At 41.3% G+C, this 24,802-nt stretch overlaps 1 protein-coding gene across 2 annotated transcripts; it reads right to left on the minus strand.

Moving 5' to 3' along the window:
• Positions 1-952: 952 nt before the first annotated feature.
• Positions 953-22,877, minus strand: LOC133424549 (T-cell activation inhibitor, mitochondrial-like). 2 transcript variants are annotated; one of them, XM_061715226.1, is made up of 11 exons: positions 22,854-22,877; positions 19,556-19,724; positions 15,395-15,527; positions 15,002-15,152; positions 9,892-10,147; positions 8,444-8,566; positions 7,122-7,219; positions 6,333-6,424; positions 3,743-3,975; positions 2,932-3,063; positions 953-2,020 (listed from the first exon to the last, which is right to left on the minus strand). In XM_061715226.1, exons 2-11 carry the CDS (start codon positions 19,588-19,590, stop codon positions 1,795-1,797), a joined length of 1,479 nt encoding a protein of 492 aa, XP_061571210.1. In that variant the 5' UTR covers positions 19,591-19,724; positions 22,854-22,877; the 3' UTR covers positions 953-1,794. The 2 variants fall into 2 exon arrangements, with proteins under 2 accessions (XP_061571210.1, XP_061571217.1); XM_061715233.1 differs by lacking the exon at positions 22,854-22,877 and having other exon boundaries at positions 19,556-19,727.
• Positions 22,878-24,802: the final 1,925 nt, after the last annotated feature.

Below are 24,802 nucleotides of genomic sequence, written 5' to 3' on the forward strand. Positions count from 1 at the left end.
TAAACGACTGCTAAAAACTCATCTTTTTAGAAAGGCTTTTCCACAGCTGGAATGATTAATTGTTGTGTGTTGATTGTTAACTCCATATTGTCTATTCTATTTGTTGTCTTATTTTATTAGAAATATTGGTTCCTGAATTGTTTTATTGATCATAATTGACTTGTTTTATTTTGTTCTTGTTAAAGCACTTTGTGACTGTAAATGTCTGTGAAAGGTGCTCTATAAATAAACTTTACTTACTTACTTACTTACTATTGAGTACGTACTAATGTTTTGGACGCACTAAAAAATCTCACATACTCATCAGGGAATGGGATTTCGGACACAGCCCAAGTATGGATTGACGGACACTAGCTAAGCAGAAACTTCCCACAATGCAATGCAGCGTTGTTTGGTTGCTAAGTGCTGCACAGATACTTAGCAACCAACAAAAATGGAGGATAACGTTACTGGTACCAAGCAAAGCTGCAGCAGAAACACCATCACGCTACAATTAAAATGTGAGGAATTAGGTGTGATTTCAATTTGGTTTCCATAAGATTTTAACCAGATGAGTTCATCATTTATCACATTATTGTGTGGGTAGATGTATTTGCAAAGTTTACGAAGGAGAGAAAGGAGAAATGTCATCTTGTTTGGGCCAGGATAAAGAGGAAAGAGCGGAGCAGAGCTGCTACTGCTGCTGTGACAGGAGTTGTTACCATGGTAACAGCTGCTACTGCTGCTGTGACAGGAGTTGTTACCATGGTAACAACTCCCCCTCCCAACAGCAGGAAGTGCCGTGTGTCTCTGAGTAGTACGTCCCAATTAATGCATACTACTGATATTTACTCAAAAGTGTGCCGAACTTAAGTATACTTTTTGAGTATACTGTTTAGTACGGCATTTTGGACGCAGCGCCTGGACTCTAACTCGGATGGAAATGCACCACAAACCTCAAGGAAAAATAACTTTAATATATTAACTTGTTCATCATGTTAATTGTGAAAATAAAAGTTTATTTTATGACTGACTTATGTCACATGACAAATGAGAAAGAACTTTGTTCGTGTTTCTAGAGGAATACAGTATGAGGAACGTGACACTAGGGAACCAGCAGGGATCGGAGCGGGTCTCCGTGTTTCACACAGCAAACACAAAACTCAGCTCAGGGTTCTGCAAAAACTATCAATCTTAACAAGAGGATTTGTCTTATTTCTAGTTAAAATGTCTCATTTTTAGTCAAACAAATCTCATTACACTTAAAACAAGAGTCATCACCAGAAAAATAACTTGTTATTTGACAATTTTCACCTGTTTCAAGTAAATGTTCACTTGAAATAAGTAGAAAAATCTGCCAGTGGAACAAGATTTTTTTGCTTGTAATAAGAAGATAAATCTTTTTCCACTGGCAGATTTTTGTTATTTCAAGTGAAAATTTACTTGAAACAGGAGAAAACTGTCGTGTTTTAAGTGTAATGAGATTTTTTGACTAAAAATGAGACATTTTAACTAGAAATAAGACAAATATTCCTGGTAAGATGTTGAGTGTTTGCAGTGTGGTTCCAGTTCCTGGTCCTGGTGGACTGGTCTAAACACAGACTGGTCCTCTAAAGGAGCACAAACACAGCAGCTTATTCAAACACAAGGGTTGTGGTTCCTGGGGTTGTGGTTTGAGGTTTGGTTCCTGCACCTCTGGACTCCTGCTGGACTAAAGCAGAACCTCAGGGAGGTCAGAGTGTCACACGTGTTGTATTCAGGCTCAGGGAGGAGCTTCAGCTGGTTCCTGTGAGAACGTCTCTGCACCTGTCCCCGTCAGCCCTTCCAGTCCCAGGGGACGCAGACGACCCCGTCCTCCAGGACGGAGTAGAAGTGGGACACGCAGAGGTGCAGGCCCTGCAGCAGCGCGGGCCGCAGCTCCAGCAGCCGGCGGCAGCACGACTCCATCTGCCTGCAGCTCACGTTGGGGTCCTTGGTGAGAGTCTGCAGGGAGAGGACCTGCAGGCAGGAGTCCACCGCTGCATCCTCTGCAGCCTGCAGCCTGGACACACACACACACACATCAGCACACAGGGGAGGATATGATAGATGTGCTGCTGGGTCTGTGGCTTGTGTTTGATATCAAGTTAAAAAATGAGAGTGAGAGAAGATTCAAGCGGCGACGCTTTTTTTTTAAATTAGTTTATCTCTGCGGTGCTGAAAAGTCAGCTGGAGCCGTGAGCAGCTATGAAGAGACAGAGCTCCTGGTAGATCTGGTCGTTCCTTATAGCCCGTCTAGTTCCCTTTTTAATTCTCTCTTCAGCACCAGGTTTATGAACATATTGGACCAAAAACACAAAAAACAAATATGTCTGGAGCCGCAAAAAATGAAAAGTCTTGCATAAACTTGAATGAAGGCAGCACATGCTGCATGTTTCTATATTAGTTATAATTGGGGGGAGATTTTTTTTTCATTATGCACTTCAAGAAAAAAGTCAAAATTTCGAGAAAAGTCAAAATTCAGAGAAAAAAGTTGAAATGTCGAGATTAAAAAGGAGAGGAAAACGGAAGAAAAAAAATGAAAAAAGAAGAAAAAGGGAGAAAAAGGTCAAACATTTTTGAAAAAGCTCCAGGGAGCTCCAGGGCGGCGCTAAAGCTCAGCTGGAGAAGGCCAAGGATTTCACAGATTTACACAGAAAGATTATTTTTTGTTTAAAATAGTTATACTACTCATTTTATTTATTTTTATTGAATTTATCTGTTGCAAATAAAACCTGTCTTCCAATTCATTATATTTTTCATTGTATTTTTAGTTATTTTTGTGGTAGAAGTATGGTATCGGTACTCGGTATCGGCAAGTACACAAATTAAAATGGGGGCCTCCCTAACCTGAAGCCCTGCTGATGACCAGCAGCTCTCATGGATTCAGAGCGGGACAGGACCGTGATGGACCGGCTCTGTGTTCTGACTCACTGTTTCCTGCGCTGGGTCCGGTGCCGGGCCTCGGGGGCGTGGCTCTGCAGGAACACCTGCAGCCTGGACGGGTCAGCGGTGCTGGAGACGATGAAGTGTCCCATCTCATGGAGCCGGGGCCGGGACCGGTCGCTGACACGGACACAAACACAGCTGGTGTCACACACACACACCTCAACACCAGGCAGGGCTCAGGAGAATACAGGACAGAGATGGACAGTCCCAGGACAGTCCACACTGCAAAAACTCTAAATCTTACCAGGAATATTTGTCTTATTTCTAGTTAAAATGTCTCATTTTTAGTCAAAAAATCTCATTACACTTAAAACAAGAGTCATTACCAGATAAACTTGTTATTTGACAATTTTCACCTGTTTCAAGTAAATTTTCACTTGAAATAAGAAAAATCTGCCAGTGGAACAAGATTTATCTTCTTATTACAAGCAAAAAAAATCTTGTTCCACTGGCAGATTTTTCTACTTATTTCTTTTTTTTTTTTTTTTCTTTCCGTTTTTTTTGTGAAGTGAAAATCTTACCTGAAACAGTTGAAAATTGTTGTTTTTTTCCAGTGATGAGTCTTGTTTTAAGTGTAATGAGATTTTTTTGACTAAGAATTGGACATTTTAACTAGAAATAAGACAAATAAAATAAAAAAAATCTTGTTAAGATTTTGAGTTTTTTCAGTCCAGGACCCTCCAGGACAGTCCAGGACAGTCCAAAACACTATAGGACAGTCCCAGGACCCTCCAGGACCCTCCAGGACAGTCCCAGCAGCAGCAGCAGCAGCAGCAGCTGCAGCTGAGGTACGTACCTCTCCAGCATCAAGGTGAGGTCGTGCAGACTGCGGGGGTGCAGCCTGAGCCGCTGGGCCAGCAGCAGCTTGTGGAAGCAGCTGAGCAGGCTGTAGTGCTCGGTGATGAGCTGCTCTGCTCCCAGTCTCTCCACCAGCACCACCGTGGCTCCTCCCAGCAGCAGGCTGATCCGCTCCTTCAGCCAGTCCGTCTGCTGCTGCAGGCTGCGGTAGCTGGGCAGCTGCTGGAACAGCTGCACCACCGGCACAAACCAAGGAAGTTATTCAATCCCATTTAAAATGATTCAAAATAACCATGGAAGTTTTTAATATTTTGACTCTGTGATGTTTCAAGTATTATATTGTTTCAGGTGAACATGTTTGTAGCTAGTCCCCCTTCCTTCTTCTTTTTTTCCTTTTACCCTCTCCATTTTCATTGCTATGAGCAGGTAAAAAAGGTGTGAGAAATATTTTTTTTTCTTTTCCTTTATTTTTTATTATTTTAATTTTAGTTTTAATATTTTTACTTTTTTTCTCCCCTTCCCTTTATTATTTCCCCCCCTTTTCCCTCTCTTTATGAATGAGTTGTCTTCTTTTTATTTTACTTTTATTTATATCAAATAAAGGGACATGATGTAAGCATGCAATATTGTATAACATGTATCACCTTTGTTCCAAATAAACATTTGAATGAAAAAAAAAAAATGTAAACACCTAATTCTGAATGAAAATGGCCATTCCGAATTAAACTTAATTCCGAAGTAAGTGGCTGGTTTATTAAAGTCAAATCAAAGTCCAGTCAAATTTTATTTGTATAGCACATATACAAATGACTGAGCGGCAACCAAAGTGCTTCACAGAAAGTGCATTAAATGCTAAAAGCAAGGACATAAAAAAGGGACATTTTTAAAAGATTTGTATTATGGTTTATTCTGATTTTAAATCCGAATAGAATATTTCTGCGATCATGTTAACACTCATTCCTCTTTAAATTAATTCCGGTCTTTCTTTCTGCTCGTTCCCTCGCCCGTCTGTCTCCATGACGCTTATATTCCACACTGGGGTTGGATAAAGCCGGTCAAACGTGTTTTCCATGTAAACCTCAATTCAGAATTACTATTTCCATGTAAACTCGAGAGGAAAATAGTTTAATTCGGAATTATTTAATTCTGAATAATTAATTCCGAATTAAAAAACAAAAATCCGTGAAATGCCCACGACCTCTTACCAATATTTTCCGTGGCACCAGCACGGAAAGTGGTAAAATTCCATGTGAGCACCACGGAAATTGTACCGATGCGAAGTCAATGGGATCTGTTGTCGTGATATTGGCCTATACACGGATTTGGAAGTTCAATGGACGTTGTTTAATATTATTATTTTTGTTTCTAAAATGTTATTTAGTGGTATTTTTCATCACCACTTGGTTGATTATTTATTATTACATTATTATTATTCATATAATATTATTTATTATAGTAGCTTAGTTATGAGTTTTTGTAACCGCAAGTTACTGTTTGTTACTGTCAGTTTGTAAGAGCATGTTTTTAACGCTGTTTTAACAGTGTTTTATTGATGTTTCAATGGTGTTTTGATGATGTATTAAAAGTGTTTTGACGTCGAGTATTTAACCGTGTTTGCTGTTGCCATGACGACGGAGGGGGCATAACTGATGTGAATTTATTATTTTTAGCACAAACCACAACAGTGTGGTGAAAAGTGGTGCCTTAACCTAACCAGACCTTAACCAGAGCGTCGTCAAAACACAAAATATCATTTGTAATGGCTTTTGAACCAGGAAGTGGAGAGGGGCGATATTTAAATTCATTATTTTAGCCATTCTCTCATTTCGTCAACCGTTTGACGCCGTTTGAAATTCCCTCTGGGCGTCCCCTCTACGTCATAGAGCAGTGGTTCTCAAATGGGGGTACGCGTACCCCTGGGGGTACGTGAAGGCACTCCAGGGAGTACGTGAGATTTTAAAATATACATATATTTAAAAAGTAGCATCCATGCAAAAATCCTTTAAAAATAATTATTTCATAAATAATTGAGTAAAATATAAATACATACAATACATAACATAAAAGTCTAAATTCATAAAATGAATGTTATCTTCAGGAGTAGGCTATTCAACGTATTATCCTAAAACCGCAGAGTATCCCCCACACCAGGATGGTTCCACCTAACCTGTCAATCACCTGGCTTCACCTGTCAATCACTTGGACCAACGATGGAGTCGTGGTTGAAGCGTAGCAGCAATATTTTTATGTTTCATAAATCAGTTACTGATGGCACAGGGCTCTGTTTTAGGTCTTTTTTTTTACAAAAAGTGCTTTGTGCTGGTTAGGGGGTACTTGGCTGAAAAAATATTTCACAGGGGGAACATCACTGAAAAAAGGTTGAGGACCACTGTCATAGAGTGACGAGTCGGGATCCTGAACGTCCATCACACCTCTCCCTCATTATGAATGGGGAATTTCTAAACTATGATGAAATTATAGTGCTCAACCATGGTTAAAACATGACTTTTGTTTTGTTTTAATTCATTTTTATGGCTAATTGCATAGGTATAATATCCGTGGTGCTCACACGGAATTTTTTTTGTCACCTTGGTCCACTGGTGGTGGACGTCCATGGTTCCCAGCAGGACGTGGCCAAAGGCGTTCATCCCTGACTGGTCAGCAAACACCACGGTGTGTCCTGGAGACACGAGGGCGCACAGATCACTAACAGTTTTTAACAATACCTTTATTGAATTTTTTATTCACATACAGGACATTATTAGAACTACTCTGATATTTAGGTTCTTAAATGCCCTGCATTTTCCTCCTGTAGAAGCACCTATATGTAATTTTTTAATAAATTGATTAAACCAGGGGTCTTCAACCGGAGGTACTGCAGGGGGTCCTCCAATTTAAAAAGAAATAAAGGTAATTTTAACCAAAATAATTTGAGAGTATATGCCAGTGGGACAAGATTTATCTTCTCATTACAAGCAAAAAAATCTTGTTCCACTGGCAGATTTTTCTGCTTATTTTAAGTGAAAATCTACTTGATACAGGTGAAAATTGTCAAATAACAATTTATTTTTCCAGTGAGGACTCTTGTTTTAAGTGTAATGAGATTTTTTGACTAAAAATGAGACATTTTAACCTGAAATAAGACAAATATTCTTGTTAAGATTTTGAGTTTTTGCAGTGTGCCTAGTCTTGTCTTGGGGGTTCATAACGTATTATTCAGTTCATTCATTTATAAGAGACAGAGGTCAAGAAAAGCAGAGCAAAGCTAAGTGAAAGGGGAAGCGAGAGGTAAAGAGAGAGTGGAGCAGGATGTGGGGATGCTCAGCTGACAGACTAACTCCAGAGATCTTGTCTCCTTTCTGCTGAAATGTGTTTACCTTGCAGGTGGATGAAGTCTTCTGGGTTCTGCTGGGCCAGCCGGCTCAGACTCTGCAGCTGAGAGCAGCGGTGAGCCACACCCCAGCTGCGCTGCCACCTACACACATCACATCACATCCCAGCATCAACATCCCAGCATCAACATCCCAGCATCAACATTACTGCTTCAGTATCTGCAATGAAACCCCCCCTACCAGGCAACACTAAAGAGCTTCCAGACGTTGAAAAGACTACCGTATTTTCTGGACTATAAGCCGCTACTTTTTTCATAGGTTTTCAACCATGCGGCTTATACCAATGTTCTATTCTGTGGATTTTTCTTCCACCACTCGGGACGCTCTAACCGGAATTAGAATCAAAACTAAGACAAAATAAATGCAAAGAAGAATACGCTACTTCTTTAGCAGATAAAGTAGAAGCAGATTTCAAACAGATAAATAGATAAATAAATAAATACTGGTTATTTTCTCTTGGTTTTGTCCCGTTTTAATCAGCAAAGTTGCTGCCGTGTTAAAAGACACTGTTAGGAAAGATCTATTTAGGTACAAACATGTACATCATTTACAGATCAACATCCTTCTGTACATGTAGTAAATATCTAATCTAACAACATAAATATCTGAGGCTTGCATATCTTTTTTTTTAAATAGAGCGGAGACGGCTTGTATGCAGGTGCGGCTTGTATATCTTTTTTTAATAATTTTTTTAAAAATAGAGTTGATGCGGCTTGTATGCAGGTGCGGCTTATAGTCCACAGTGCAGTACATGGTACATGGTTTAATCCAGGAGTCTTCAACCTTTTTTAGCCCAGGGATCCTTGGATGAGAGAAAAACAGAGCAGTTCCCGCTTGGAGTTCTTATTTTTCCCCGTTTTTTTATGTCTCAAGTTTTAAGCCTGACTTCTAATAACTTTTGAATGTGTTTTATTCTGCTTATATCACCTTATTAACCAATTCCTGACTGGGTCATTAGCTACATGTGTTTATGGTTGATGAAACTTAGGCCTCGTCCTCGACATTTCAATTTTTTTCTCAGTGCAAGTGCATAATGAAAAAAAAATAAAATCCTCCCCAAGTTATAACTAATATAGAAACATGCAGCATGTGTTGTCTTCATTCTAAGGTTTATACAAGACTTTTCATTTTTTGCGGCTCCAGACATATTTGTTTTTTGTGTTTTTGGTCCAATATGAATCTAAAACATTTTGGGTTGCCGACCCCTGGTCTAAGCAGACGAATTCATCCATTCATCATCAGAGTTAACGTGTGACTTCTAAGAGCCAGAACCTGTCCAGTGTTGGAGTGTAGAGGGATGGAGGTACCTGATTCCCCCCAGGTTAAATCTGTGAGCCAGCTCCTCCGTCAGCCGGCTCAGCTCTTCCCTCCGGGGAACATTGGCCTGGTGTTTCTTTGTCGCCTGCGGCTCGTTGTTCCTCAGCCAGAGACTAGTGAAGAGAAGAGAACATCAAACCCTCCGGAGCAGACCGAGACCACTAACACAAATTACACCGGACTCCAGGGGACGGAGGCAAAATACTGACGATGATTGGAATCATGGTTCTACCGGATCCACTGGGACCAGTATGAAGCTCCCAGACCCCTGAGCTTCATCTGGATCTGTTAGTTCCTATGAAGCTCCCAGACCCCTGAGCTTCATCTGGATCTGTTAGTCCCTATGAAGCTCCCAGACCCCTGAGGTTCATCTGGATCTGGTTTGTTGTGGTTCCAAGAACCAGAACCAAGCAAGGTGAGGCAGCGTTCAGTTATTCTGCTCCTCACCGGTGGAACAAACTTCCTGTAGACCTGAGGTCTGTCAAACTGTTAGCTCCTTTAAATCCGGCCTGAAAACATTACTGTTTACTGAAGCTACTCTTAAATTAAATACTTACACTGCAAAAACTCAAAATCTTAACAAGAATATTTGTCTTATTTCTAGTTAAAACTTCTCATTTTTAGTAAAAAAAAATCTCATTACACTTAAAACAAGACTCATCACTGGAAAAAACAACAAATAAAGTTGTAATAATATGAGAATAAAGTTGTAATAATATAAGAATAAAGGTGTAAAATTTCGAGAATAAAGTCCTAATGTTGCGAGAATAAAGTCATAAAATTACGAGAATAAAGTCGTAATAATATGAGAAAAAAGTCGTAATAATATGAGAATAAAGTGGTAATTTATGAGAATAAAGTCATAATATTACGAGAATAAAGTCGTAATGTTGCGAGAATAAAGTCGTAATGTTACGAGAATAAAGTCGTAATATTACAAGAATAAAGTCGTAATATTATGAGAATAAAGTCCATGGACCACTGGTTCTTGGTAACTGTACCAAATATTAATGTCCATGGACCACTGGTTCTTGGTAACTGTACCAAATATTAATGTCCATGGACCACTGGTTCTTGGTAACTGTACCAAATATTAATGTCCATGGACCACTGGTTCTTGGTAACTGTACCAAATATTAATGTCCATGGACCACTGGTTCTTGGGGTAACTGTACGGGTCACTGTCAAGTCCAACTGCCTTTAATTTAAGCTGATAATCAGCTGTTATCCCGTCTTCTCCACTAGTTGCAGCTATTTTTGCCACTCAGTTAGAGTAAGGGGGCTGGTCCAGTGACGTCAATGCAGACCCTCTACTCCTGCTTGAATCCCTGTGCCCACCGCTGTGGTTCATCGTTTGTGTATTCTGTTTCAACCCCACCACTACCGGTCCTACATCAGAAACCCCCGTCAGGACCCAGGTGAGAGGTCTGGTACTAACTCGAGTGTGGGCTCCACTCTGCTGGCCTGCTGCAGCTCCATCTCAGGGTCCCTGAAGCCTGTGAAGCTGTAGTAGCTCTTATCCCATCTGATTGGTCTGTAGAAAGGCAGCCCTGCCTTAGACGGACCTTTAGACGCCTCCGAACGTCCCGTCAGGTCCTTCACGTGCTCCACGGGTAACCTGCAGGAGGCCAGCACCTTCATCACGGTGCTCAGGACGTCGCTGGTGTGCAGGGTGAAGCTCACGGCCTGGAAACCTGCCAACCAGGCGCACGCTTTTACATCTCCAACATCAAAACTAGGCGACACGGGTAACTCACGATTCAATACTGTGGCGATATGTGGTCCACGATAACGATAATATCACCATACACTATATCTACGATGTTCGAATATTGTAAGAAATTTCATCAACGTTATATATCACGATATATGTGACTGAAAAATAAAAAATACCCATAAAAAGGAAAACATCTGTAGTTATGCATTTATTCAATGCCAAAACTTTATACAATGTACAAAGAAAGTACATCTGTATAGAGCAGGGGTCGGCAACCTGCGGCTCTAGAGCAGCTCTATGCGCCGCCCTAGTGGCTCCTGGAGCTTTTTCAGAAATGTTTGACCTTTTTTTTCCTTTTTTTCTTCTTTTTGTTCTCTTTTCCCTTTTTTTCCCTTTTTCTTTTTTTATTCTTTTTTTTCCTTTTTTCCTCTTTTCTTCCTTTTTAATCACGACGTTTCGACTTTTGACTTTTTTCTCGACATTTCAACTTTTTTCTCAACATTTTGCCTTTTTTTCTCGAAATTTCGACTTTTTTCTTGAAGTGCATAATGAAAAAAAATTCTTCCCCCAGTTATAACTAACATAGCTACATGCAGCATGTGTTGCCTTCATTCTGCTTATACAAGACTTTTCATTTTTTGCGGCTCCAGACATATTTGTTTTGTGTGTTTTTGGTCCAATATGGCTCTAAAACATTTTGGATTGCCGACTCCTGATCTAGAGCCTCACTGCCTCCTAGGCTTGTAAATGTAAACACTGAACAGCTGGACAAATTAAAGTGCATGAACATTAATAACATGTTTTATACAAACCAGGACAGTGCACTGCTTTGTTTCTAACACTGAAAAGTCAGTAAGAAACTTAATTTTGCATATTACCTCACTGCCTGTAAAGGACCCATTGCCCTTATTTGGTCATTTCTTTATTCAGTTATTTCTCTTGTATAAATATTTATGATTTACATTATTTTAGCACCTGTCTTTAATTGAAAGGATGAAGATCCTTTGAAAGGAGAACTTTATTTTGAAAGGGACTTTTATTTTGAATGTTCACAGCGGATATCCTGCATCGCAGTTAACAGGTTTTGTACGTTTTTTTTGCTGCGTGTGTGAGATTTCAACAGATTTTTTTGTTATAGTGTCTCAGTTAGAGAGGAAAAAGGTAATGTTGTCAATGAATACGTTTGTAAATATTTGTTTGAAGTGTTGAAGGGAGAAAAAATATGTTTTGTGTCCTGAAGATGTCCTGAATTCCCAAAACACAGTCTGCACCTGCTGTTTAGTATTATTGTAAACTGTGAGAGAAGCGCTTGGTTCGCACGGGAGAACTCCCGTGTGAACCTGGCCTTAGCGTGAGAACTGGCAGGCGGGGGTTGAAGGGGCAACCCCTTCCGCGAGAAAGGTATAAAAGACAGAGAGCCGGAAGTGCCGGCGAGAGTCTGCCGTGGGTCGAAGTGCAGGACGCCCGGCGGGTTGATGGCTGCTCTTTGCTTGGACTGTCCGGCTCTCCCAGTTCTGTGTCGAGGTAAGAGTTTTAGGCCAGGCCCCTTGTGATGATTGTATGTTGTTCTGCCATTTGCGGGGGGTAACATGACGCAGAGTTATCCTAGCAAACTGCTGGTTTTCTGGATGTCTTCTATGTAAATGCTTGCTTTTTGCTAATAAATGTATTCATATCTTATAGCAAAAGCGAGTGTGTGTCTGATTCATTTTGGTACAGCCGACCACTCCTAGAACCTAATTGAGATTTCTCCCAAAACAAGTGTGTTGTAAGATGAATATCTGTTTTACTGCGGCTCTTACGGTGTGAAGGAACTTAATAAAATCCTGAACATCAGTTGAAGACTCCAACGTTTCCAACGTGACAACCGCGTAAATCCATTATGTGTGTTGTAATAAAAATCGATATTTGCCATCAGTTCATCGATTATTTATTGCGACAGAGAACGCAACAATATATTGCAAACTAGACAAAATTCCCGGGAAATTTTGAAGTGCCACGGACTACTGCCGGATGATCGCGGGGCTTATTTTCACCCATGAAGGTCAAGGACTCGATACTTAGTCATTTGACACCACCCATGACTCTCTATGTCAAACCATTCAAAAGTTATTACAGAAAATATGAAATAGGCTAATAGAACCGCTAACAAGACCGCTAACGGGACCGCTAACGGGATAGCTAACAGAACCGCTAACGGAACCTCTAACGGGATCGCTAACTGAACCGCTAACGGGATCGCTAAAGGGATCGCTAACGGGACCGCTAACGGGACCGCTAACCGAGCCGCTAACGGAATCGCTAACCGAGCCGCTAACAACCGCTAACGGAACCGCTAACGGGACCGCTAACGGGACCGCTAACGGGATCGCTAACGGGATCGCTAACGGAGCCGCTAATGGGGTCGCTAACGGGACCGCTAACAACCGCTAACGAAACCGCTAACAGTACCGCTAACAGAACCGCTAACTGAACCGCTAACGGGATCGCTAAAAGGGTCGCTAACGGGACCGCTAACCGAGCCGTTAACGGAATCGCTAACCGAGCCGCTAACAACCGCTAACGGGACCGCTAACGGGACCGCTAACGGGATCGCTAACGGAACCGCTAACGGGACCGCTAACGGGACCGCTAACGGGACCGCTAACGGGACCGCTAACGGGATCGCTAACGGAGCCGCTAATGGGGTCGCTAACGGGACCGCTAACAACCGCTAACGGAACCGCTAACAGGACCGCTAACAGAACCGCTAACGGAACCGCTAACGGGATCGCTAACGGGACCGCTAACGGGATCGCTAACGGGATCGCTAACGGAGCCGCTAATGGGGTCGCTAACGGGACCGCTAACAACCGCTAACGGAACCGCTAACAGGACCGCTAACGGAACCGCTAACTGAACCGCTAACGGGATCGCTAACGGGACCGCTAACCGAGCCGCTAACGGAATCGCTAACCGAGCCGCTAACAACCGCTAACGGAACCGCTAACGGGACCGCTAACGGGACCGCTAACGGGATCGCTAACGGAACCGCTAACGGGACCGCTAACGGGATCGCTAACGGGATCGCTAACGGGACCGCTAACCGAGCCGCTAACGGGATTGCTAACGGGATCGCTAACAACCGCTAACGGGACCGCTAACGGGATTGCTAACGGGGTCGCTAACTGGACCGCTAACGGGATCGCTAACTGGACCGCTAACGGGATCGCTAACAGGACCGCTAACAGAACCGCTAACGGGACCGCTAACACCAATAACACTACCATCCCATAATAAACACCTACCATCCCATAATAACACTAACATCCTATAAAAACACCTGCCATCCCATAATAACGCTAAAAACCTTAAAAAAACACCTGCCATCCCATAATAACACTAACATCCTATAAAAACACCTGCCATCCCATAATAACACTAACATCCTATAAAAATAAAATGGGGATCATGTAAGGTCAGGGTTCAGATTCCTCCATTATCCAAGGTAAAGTATTATGAAGTCTGCATTGATGTGTCATGTGACCAGTTCTGGGTCACATGACCCGGAAGTATGGTAGTGTATATTGTATTGGAATGACTCAGCTAGTTTTTTGGATTGGACAAGCCTCAAATAACTTCACCTTGTAATCAAACTGTAGCTCCTATAAGAAAAACAAAGACATCGTGAGAGAGACAGAACCCGGAAGATTCTGACAATCTTAATTTTATTCAGATATTCCTTAAAATGTGTTAGTAACGGCAATTCGAAAACAAAAATGAGATTTTTTTTAAGAAAACTTCATTTAAAATGGGAGTCAATGAAGAGACAGACAGGAATTGGCGTGTCTGTTGGCTCCACCGTTAAAATTTTGTGCACACCACGCCTGTGAAAGTCACATTTTATAAATCACAACACCTATGTCTATATTCTGACCAAAAATGATTTGTCTACCTTTTACGGTTTGGCCGTGACCTCGAGTTACAAATAAGAAATCATGTTTTTTTTTCAGTGTAACTACACTCTAGCAAACTGACTCCCGTGCTCTAGATTTGAAAAAAAGTGATTTCCAGACCTCGCTTGAGGGCTCATATCTTGAAAAGTGTACATTTTAGGAAAAAACTGTCCGGGGTTTAGAGAGAGAAGAGAAGTTTTCCTCCGTTTTGAAGTTTGAATGACGTTTCTACGTGCAAGTATGAGAAAGATACGTGACTCTGAAAAAAGGTGAATTTTGTCTTTTTTCTCGACATTTTCCCATCCGCTTTGAATGGCGCCATAGGAATACATGGGAAAATGCTCTCCCCATTAGTTTGGAAATTTGGAAATGTTTTTGCACTTCGTGCAAAAACTATTTGTGCCATCGCTCTGAAAATCCACAGGACTGTAGTTAAATTCAGGGTCTACAACTTTCTAAATCGGTTCAGAATTTTTCGAGCAACGGTGTGCGAGTGGTGAGGCCCCAAACTTCTTGCAATGCGTTCCGGATGGGGCAAAAAGCGCACGTTTGTGCACGTTGCGCAAAAATGTGCACGCCAATCGCTAATAAAAGTCATACCCATCGATTCCCGATTAAGGCGCACGTTTCTACGTTTTTACTTTTCGCGTTTTCTCAAAGCTGCGGGACAAGTTACGCGCCGAAGTTTATACGGAAGAATAAATAAATAAAGAAGCCTGAGCAATAGTATGAGTGCCTCGTGCTGCGCACGAGGCACTCCTCCTCCATTGAGCTTGCGCATCTCAATGGAGGAGGAGTGCCACGTGGCGCAGCCGTGGCACTAAATATGGATTTTTTTCCCAGGCACTAATCAAAACCCGTCAGCAGGTTGATAAGGAGCACGGAGGAACGTGTACCTGAAGGGAGAAGCTCCGGCCGTACGTTGCTGCTGTCCTTCGTGTCTTTGATGTAAAAGGTGAGCTTCAGTGGCTGGACTGAGCTTCTTACAGGTTTCTGAAGGTTTTCTAGATAAGCGTTCAATCTCTTCAGTGAATTCTCATTCACTTCCTGGAAAGAAAAAGACATTTCCAGAATTTCAGAAACACTGAGACGACAAAGTTTATTGTAGATAGAGCTCTTCCGGCTCTGGTTTGTAAACTAGACGTGTCATGGCGTGCTGCGTTAGGAAGGAGGAAATGTTCAACTACGTCATCTGTGGTTTGTCATCTAGCCCATGAAAAACAGCAGATTTACATGTTAAACTTTAAATCCTGACTTGTTGGATCCATTACGTGGACTTGTTGACCCACCCGCTCTCGAGGATGTTGACCGAAGAAGTCTGGATGGACAGCAAAGTAGAAAGGTCTGAGAGCGTTGACGGCCTCGGCGCCGGTCAGAGCTCTCTGCTGGACCAGACATGACACCACACACGTCCTCTGCGCCCTGCAGGGGAAGAAAAGAAACAAAACGGTTCATTTTAGAGGCTAATCCCTTTTAGAAACATACACTTGAAGTGCTGCTACTCACAACTAACCCTAACCCTAACGAAAGTCCATCCACTTTTTCAGCTGCACAGACACAGAGCTGCTGTAAACGGCGGTGCAGAGACCTCATGGATGAAGTGATTTCAAGAGGAAAGCAAGTCCTCGTCACTGGTGGTAACAACCCCAAATAACAAACAGGAGAATCTCTTAGAGAGGGAATGAACATGACGTCACAGATGTGACTTCACAGCAGAAAGACTGAGTGTCAGAAAGACTGAGTGTCAGCGTAAACTTTCAGTTTGAGCAACTGTAAAACATCTAAAATGGGAAAGAGCTGTTGTGTGATCGACTGTACTCGTAGATTTAGCAAGAAATCGGAGTTATCGTTTTACAAACTGACGAAAAATAAGCTTTATATATATATATATATATATATATATATATATAAATAAGAGAGACAAATGGATCGCTGCAATTCACAGAAACAACTGGATTCCAGACACAAAAACGTGGATTTGTGGTTCCCATTTTGTATCAGGTAATGTTGGATTTTTGGGTAGCTAATGTTAAACGGTAAAATCATAAAGTTCGGTGTCAGATTCGGCATACAGATTTTTTTTGATTGTAATGAGAAGATAAATCTTGTTCCACTGGCAGATTCTTCTCCTTATTTCAAGTGAAAATTTACTTGAAACAGGTGAAAACTGTCAAATAAAAAGTTATTTTTCTGGTAATGACTCTTGTTTTAAGTGTGATGAGAGTTGTTGACTAAAAATGAGACATTTAACTAGAAATAAGACAAATATTCGTGGTAAGATTTTGAGTTTTTGCAGTGCACTGCCCCCTGTAGGTTTGGCTGCTCATAGCACCTTAACAGATATTTATGCAGGTTCCTGGAAATGAAGAAATTTTTCAAAAACGTAGAGGGGAAATATCTGTTTTTGTAAATACCCGGCTATGTGTAAACGTGGCCTCAGAGTTTGTTGGAGCCCGTTTGTGAAACAGACCCCTGTTCATCCGGGGTTACCCAGACCTGCTAGTCTCCCGTTTCGGCCAGGAAACAACCGTATTTTACCCCTCTTTCCCGCCGTCCTCCCGTATCAGTATGTCCCCGTAAATTTACCATTTTATAATACAAAGAAATGGGATAGCTAATCTACTTTCCTGAAGAGGAGCAGGACAGGCACAGTTACGCGTTCTGAAAGATTGACAACTGCGATTTTATGGCTCTCACGGGGGAAGAACGATGTCCGTCAACAGCACCAGGTGGAGGAACAGAAACATGCGTCTGTGTCATCAGTCAGGAACGCCAGAGAGCCACATGAGTGGAAATGACAAATTAAAAAAAAAATGTAAATGTTTCACTTGAAGACATCTATGTTTAAATGAACTGAAAATATTTAAAATAAATATATGGGCTTTAATTCCCTGTTTTCATTGTGGCTCTATTAAAGGAATTACATACATACAGTCAGTCAGTCCGGAAAGTATTCAGAACGCTTCACTTTTCCCACATTCTTTTATGTTACAGCCCTATTGATGATAGGAATAAATTCATCTTTTTTCTCAGAATTCTAAACAAATCACCCCATAATGACAACATGAAAGAAGTTTTGATGCGACTTTTGTACATTTATTAAAAATAAAAATAACAAGAAATCATATGAGCATAAGTATTCATAACGTTTGCTTAATACTTTGTAGAAGCTCCTCTGGCAGCAATTACAGCCTCAAGTCTTTTTTAATAGGTTGCTACAAGTTTGGCACACCTATTCTTGGGCAGTTTTGCCCATTCTTCCTTACAGACCCTCTCAAGCTCCATCAGGTTGGATGGGGAGCGTCGGTGTACAGCCATTTTCAGATCTCTCCAGAGATGTTGGATGGGATTCAGGTCTGGGCTCTGGCTGGGCCACTCAAGGACATGGACATGGTTGTTCTGAAGCCACTCCTTTGATATTTTGGCTGTGTGCTTTGGGTCGTTGTCCTGCTGAAAGATGAAGCGTCGTCCTAGTCTGAGGTCAACAGCACTCTGGATCAGGTTTTCATCCAAGATGTCACTGTACATGGCTGCATTCATCTTTCCCTCAATCCTGACTAGTCGCCCAGGTCCTGCTGATGAAAAACACCCCCACAGCATGATGCTGCCACCACCATGCTTCACTGTAGGGATGGTGTTCTCCAGGTGATGAGCGGTGCCTGGTCTCCTCCAAACACGACACGTGGAATTCATGCCAAATAGTTCAATCTTTGTCTCATCAGACCAGAGATTTTTTTTCTCATGGTCTGAGAGTCCTCCAGGGGCCTTTTGGCAAACTCCAGTCGGGCTGCCATGTGCTTTTTAGTAAGGAGGGGCTTGCGCCTGGCCACTCTACCATACAAGCCTGATTGGTGGATTGCTGCAGAGATGGTTGTCCTTCTTGAAGTTTCTCCTCTCTCCACAGAGGGACGCTGGAGTTCTGACAGAGTGACCGTCGGGTCCTTGGTCACCTCTCTGACTAAGGCCATTCTCCCCCGATTGCTCAGCTTAAGCTGCGGCCAGCTCTAGGGAGATTCCTGGTGGTTCCAAACTTCTTCCATTTAAGGATGATGCAGGCCACAGTGCTCACTGGGACCTTCAAAGCAGCAGAAATGTTTCTGTACCTTTCCCCAGATTTGTGCCTCGAAACAATCCTGTTTGGGAGGTCTGAAGACAATTCTTTTGACTTCATGTTTGGTTTGTGTTGCAACATGCACTGCCAACTGTGAGAGCTTATATAGACAGGTGTGTGTCTTTCCAAATCAAGTCCAATCAACTGAATTCACCACAGGTGGACTCCGATTAAGCTGTAGAAACAACTTGAGAGAGATCAGTGGAAACAGAATGAACCAGAGCTCAATTTTGAGCTTCATGGCAAACGTTCTGAATACTTATGCACAGGTGATATTTATAGTTTTTTATTTTTTATAAATGTATACAAATCATAACAAAACTTCTTTCATGTTGTCATTATCATTATGGGGTATTTTGTGTAGAATTCTGAGAAAAAAAATGAATTTATTCCTATTATCAATAGGGCTGTAACATAAAAGAATGTGGGAAAAGTGAAGCGTTCTGAATACTTTCGGACTGACTGTAGGAATGTCCACAGCATCTCAGCCAGTGCGTTTACACAGGAAGTTTAATTCCTCTTTAATTCAGAATTAAAATTAAATTAATTAAATCTGATTTAAAATGAGTAAAAATGACCATGTAAACACCTAGTTCTGAATGAAAATGGCCATTCCGAATTAGACTGAATTCCGAAGTAAGTGGCTGGTTTATTCCGATTTTAAATCCCAATAGAATAATTCCAGATCATGTTTACACTCATTCCTCTTTAAATTAATTCCGGTCTTTCTTTCTGCTCGTTCCCTCCCCCGTCTGTCTCCATGACGTTTATATTCCTGCTGGGCTGGTTTTCCAAACAAAGTTTCAAGATGCAGCACGCAGTAAACGCTGGTCAAGAGCAGAGACCATTTATTTAAGAAATAGCTTGGAGGACCTGGAAATAATTAAAAGAACAGAACATCAAAATTGTGAGTTTTTCAAAGTTGTAGTGTCTAAGTTAGTTTTTCTTCCGGTAGTTTAACTTCCAGTCCCCCCCCTATCCAATCAGAACCTTCCCAACCCCCAGACCTGAAGAGGAATTGGAGAAAGACCATCAAACGTGTTTTACATGTAAACCTCAATTCAGAATTACTATTTCCATGTAAACTCAAAGGAAAATAATAATTCTGAATTATTTAATTCAGAGTAATTAATTCCGATTTAAAAAACATCATGTAACCGTGGCCAGTATCAACAAAGGCCGGGCTGAGCACCTAATTGTAGTTTGTAAGTGGTTGACAGGTAGTTATTTTAGATTTCTTGTAAACCTGTCCTAAAATGTAACCTCGGTGGGGATGGTGGGACAGCAACGGACAATGTCCCTTATTCTTAAATCCAGAACTTGCCAGGTGTGCTGTTACCTGGTGGAGCAGCGCAGCAGGGCGTGGACAGACATCACTGCTGCTTCACAGGTGAAGCTGAAGATCTCGCCTGCATTCTCCTGACCTGCAGCTCGCCTCGGTCGCAAGAGCAAACGCACCTGGAGCGGCTGCTGACGTCATTCCTGCACTGGTGGTCCCTCCCACTGTCCTTCAGCACAGAAAACAACGGCATCTTCATCACATCACACATGCTTGACCAGGGGTCGGCAACCCAACATGTTGAAAGAGCCACATTGGACCAAAAACACAAAAAACGAATATGTCTGGAGCCGCAAAAAATGAAAAGTCTTGTATCAGCCTCAGAATGAAGGCAACACATGCTGCATGTTTCTATATTAGTTAGAACTGGGGGAAGATCTTTTTTTTCATTATGCACTTCGATAAAAAAGTCGAAATGTTGAGAAAAAAGTCTAAATGTCGAGAAAAAAGTCGAAATGTCAAGATTAATGTTGAAGTACAATCTTGAGAAAAAAGTCTAAATGTCGAGAAAATAGTCAAAATTTTGTGAAAAAAATCGAAATGTTGAGAAAAAAGTCGAAATGTCGAAGAAAAAGTCAAAATTTCGAGAAAAAAGTCGAAATGTCGAGAAAAAATCAAAATGTCAAGATTAAAATCGAAAGGAAAAAGGAAGGTTAAAAGGTCACCTTTAAAATGATACCATTCATTCAAGCTAAGATGTGTGGGTGTATTATACATTTCCTGAATCCTTATGGTCCTGTGAGTATTCCAGTTTTTTGTATTTTGTGTCTCTGTTGTTCCTAGATGACACAGGGAAAAAAAGATAGTATATCCTTTAGGCTAAGATGGTGTAAAAATGTGTGTTGTTTATAGTTTAAAGGGGACATATTATGGCATTTAATGTATGTTTTAAACAGGCCTTGAATGTCTTGAAAAAACAATCTAAAGCTTGTTTTTTCTACATAAATCAGAAATCCAGCCTGTGGGCCCTGTCACTAGTTTTACCGCTTCTAACCTCTTTTTCTGCGCTCCATTCTAAGGGAAGGGGGGGGTATGATAATGAGGCTCTGTGCTGATTGGCTCCCTGAATGACGTGTAGCAGGGGAGGAGAATAAACCTCGCTCCGCCAGAGCAGCCCGAGCCTGTAAATAAATTACAACACTGAATTTTCACAAATGGCAACTTTATTGTTAAAAAAAATTAAATATGAGTTGTATATAAATAACATTTATGCACTATTCCAGCCGGATCTGCCTGGCGGATGCTGAACGCTGGCCCCGCAACCCCACGCCGGGCGCCCGGTGCATGGCTCCGCGGCGCATCGCCCGTTACCGGTGATCAAACCCACAGATTTCGCTGAGGGTGAAGCTGGTCCAGCCTGGGACGTACCCCAGAAATCCCTGCTCCCAAAGCGGCTGGGAATCTGGACAATTTAGTCGGTCGGACCCCGCTTTGGGACCAGGAAGTAGGCTGGAGCAGCGCGCATCACCGCGGCTTTAACCGGGGAATCTGACCGGTTCCAACCGGCCGGGACCGCAGGAACCCGCCTGGACTGGTAGCAGGGACTCCCGGGGACCGACCAGCGGAATTTCAGCCGGATCTGCCGGGCGGATGCTGTGCGACGGGTGCCCGGCGCACAGATCGGCTCCGGGGCGCATCCTCTGCGCATTGCCCGTTACCGGTGATCAAACCGACAGATTTGGCTGAAAATCTTTGAGGGTGAAGCTGATCTGACCTGGGACGGACCCCCGAGGACCCAGCTCCCAAACCACCCGGGAACCTGGATGATTTAACCCGGATCCGCTCCGCCGCGGCGCCGTGTCCGACTGGCTCAAGGAAAGACCGCTCCAGCCTGCGGAGAGAGCTGGTTGTGGGCGTGGTTTCAGCAGCGGAGGCCGAACCTCTGCGCCTCGGGTGACGTCACCCTAGGCGCAGATTTTAATCGGCTCAAAAAAAAAATCACGTGACACTGGGGGACTCTGTCCGGCGGGGGTCAGACACCTTGCAGAAATTCATGGTATTTTGTCTCCCCTGTGCTGGTAGGGTGAGGGGAGACCACTTTATATATGTTAAAACAAGAAAAAAACGTGTTTTTCATAATAGGTCCCCTTTAAAGAGCTGCAGTGACCTCTATGTTGGTCAGAAAGATTCACATCTTAGCTTGAATGAATGCTTTAAAAGGTCCCCTTTAAAATGATACCAAAGACAATATAGTGAAACATTGACAGATATCCTGTACATGAGTCTAAACCAGGATATGCAACAGCTTCTAAAATGTAATTTTCTGAAGGGGGTGGTAACTATGATACAGCTGCCACTCAGGAAGGTTATCATACCAGAATATCATTTTTACAGACATGGATCTTTTCAAAAATCATATAATAAGTTTTGTCACCTTGAGTGGTGCTGACAAGTGAAATGTTGGACTATTGGACTATTCATCCTAGATGCTGCTCTAGCATGGAACTGAACTGTATGTGTTTCCGTTGCAGGTTTTTCCCATAGACATGTCTCCTCCTCCCACGGAGCTGCTGCGATACGTCAACGACGCCGCCATATTGGATGTGGCAAGACTGCGCTGTAAACTAGGAGTAATTCATGGTATATCAGCTAAACATAGCTAAAGCATATTTTACATAAACATATTTTAAAATTTTCAAGTAACAAAATAACATATTTGAACCATTTTTCAGATTTTTTCAGTTATTTTATTGTCTGAAAAATGGTTCAAATATGTTATTTTGTTATTTGAAATTTTTTTAATTTGTTTTGTTGATGAGAAAATATGTTTCTCTATTTTTCTTATTTTTGTGAGGGGGGATATATATTGTCTTTCGGCACTACCTTGTTCTCTATAGCTGATACAACATGAATTACTCCTATGTGGGATCAATAAAGTTCTTATTTTTGCCATCTGAGAAAATTAAATATATTATATTTGGTGTTTAACTGTTTCCCAAGTATATTAGTGCGTGTGTGAATGAATAAATGAGACGTAAAACGTTTATTTCTTTGTAGAAAGGCGCTTTATGAAAATAAGTCCATTTACTTGTATTAGTTTACAGCGCAGTCTTGCCACATCCAATATGGCGGAGACGTTGACGTACGGCTCAGCGCTCTATGGGGGTTTTTCCTTGCGATATATGGGTTTTGCGTGATTCTAGAGGTAAATGCATCGCGACTACAGGTCTAACTAGTTTGTGAGCTGGATGCTGGTTCCCGAGAGGTTTGCTACCAGACATTTGCGCTGAGGTTTAACTAGTTTATGCGCTGGTTACTGGTTTAGAGGAGGATTAAAGGGTCGACAGAGCGACCTTACCTTCTGCACTTGTTTACGTCTCCGTCTTCTTCTCCTGCCCTCCGGTGGCGCTGCCCGCCACCTGGCGGTCGGAAGACGCAACTACACTCTCAGTGTGGGCACCATAGATATAAAGGCCTTTATATATATCTATGGTGGGCACAGGCTTGTCTGGGTAACACATTTATTTTATTTATTTTAAATTTTATTTAATCAGGAAGTGCCTTGAGATTAAAATTTGCATTTTTATTTTTATTTTCTCGTTGATTTTACAAAAAAACAAGGCACATTATACAATCCAAAAGAACATTTTCATCAAACAAAACAAAGAAGATACCCAGCGAAAAAGAAAGAAAAGGAATAAACAAACAAACGATAAATAAATAAATAAATAAATAAACGCAAGTGATCAGTCAGGAATTACGGAACAAAGATACTTCTGAAGATGCTGGGCTTTTTTAATTTTCAAAAAGTGACATTTATGAATAAAAAATGTAGCCAATATAATTAAATTATTAATTCCAAAATCTATTTTTTTGTCCTCCAGTTGTAAACCAACTTTAATACTTTCAAATGTAAGAATAGGAATGGTTTGATCATTATAGGTTATCCAGTATTGGAAAGCATCCCAAAAGGTCCCAGTTAAGCTACAAGAGAAAAAAAAAGATTCTCTTAGGTTTCGATGTCTGCGTTACAAAAAGTACAATTATTCAAATCTGAATTAAACCTTTTATGTAAAAAGTCATTACATGGATAAACCTCATTCATTATTTTAAAATGAACTTCTTTAGCCTTAGGTGGAAGTGGAAAGGAGAGGTAACTGGTTCTCATCTTAAGAAGAATTTATTATTGCACTTTTTCCCTTGAGATTAAAATTGACAACAATTGCTCTGTTACACAAAGTAAAGGATTCATTGGACAACAAAGCATTATTCATTTTATATAACACTATGATTGTTCCATATCTGACCTACTGTACCATGTTGAAGTTTGGGGAAATGCCTGTAAAACATATATTCAGTCAATTTTCATTTTGCAAAAAAGAGCCATAAGAATAATCAGTAGAAAACGATATAGAGATCCAACAAATCCATTATTCCTTCAGTTAAAATTGTTGAAATTTCATGAATTAGTAGATTATAGTATTCTGCAAATTATGTTTAAAACTCATAAGAAAACTTTACCAATCAACATTCAGAAAAGATTTGAAAAAAGAGAAAGCAAGTATAACTTAAAAGGAACAGAGATCTTTAAAAAAACAAGATTCAGGACTAAATTGAGGGAACGTTGGCTGCGTCCGAAATCCCATAATTCCACCCTAATGAGTAGCAAAAACAGTATGTGAGATTTTTTATTGCGTCCGAAACATTAGTTCGTACTCAATAGTATACTATGTACTATCCATACTCATTCCGGAGAAATGTATTAGTGTGGATTGATGCGGTGCGTCCGAAATGCCATACTAAACAGTATACTTAAGTTCGGCACACTTTTGAGTAAATATCAGTAATATGCATTCATTCGGACGTACTACTCAGAGACACACATCACTTCCTGCCATTGGGAGGAAGTGACGTGTCACAGCAGCAGTAGCAGCTGTTACCATGGTAACAGCAGCAGTAGCAGCACCGCTCTGCTATTTCCTGTTTATCCTGGCCCAAACAAGATGACATTATATAATATTATTATATACCAATATTATAATGTTAATATTATATAATAATATTATTATACTTAATATTATACTTATGACATATATGTATCACTTAGCAACCAAACGCCGCTGCATTGCATTGTGGGAAGTTTCTGATTAGCTAGTGTCCATCAATCCACACTAATAAATTTCTCCAGAATGAGTATGGATAGCGCATATTATTGAATACGTACTAATGTTTCGGCCGCACTAAAAATTCTCACATACTGTTTTTGCATACTCATTAGGGTGGAAGTATGGGATTTTGGACGCAGCC

This window comes from Cololabis saira, chromosome 3 (assembly GCF_033807715.1).
Source record: "Cololabis saira isolate AMF1-May2022 chromosome 3, fColSai1.1, whole genome shotgun sequence".
Classification (NCBI taxonomy): Eukaryota; Metazoa; Chordata; class Actinopteri; order Beloniformes; family Belonidae; genus Cololabis; species Cololabis saira.

What these genes read in the sequence shown, in the direction of transcription:
- LOC133424549 (XM_061715226.1), bottom strand. Translation starts at nt 19,590, where the DNA reads ATGTCTGTCCACGCCCTGCTGCGCTGCTCCACCAG. An exon ending in TCCACCACCAGTGGACCAAG is followed by an intron (nt 3,976 to 6,332) that starts GTGACAAAAAAA and finishes CCGGTGGTGCAG; the next exon opens with CTGTTCCAGCAGCTGCCCAG. An exon ending in CGGACCCAGCGCAGGAAACA is followed by an intron (nt 2,021 to 2,931) that starts GTGAGTCAGAAC and finishes GTGTGTGTCCAG; the next exon opens with GCTGCAGGCTGCAGAGGATG.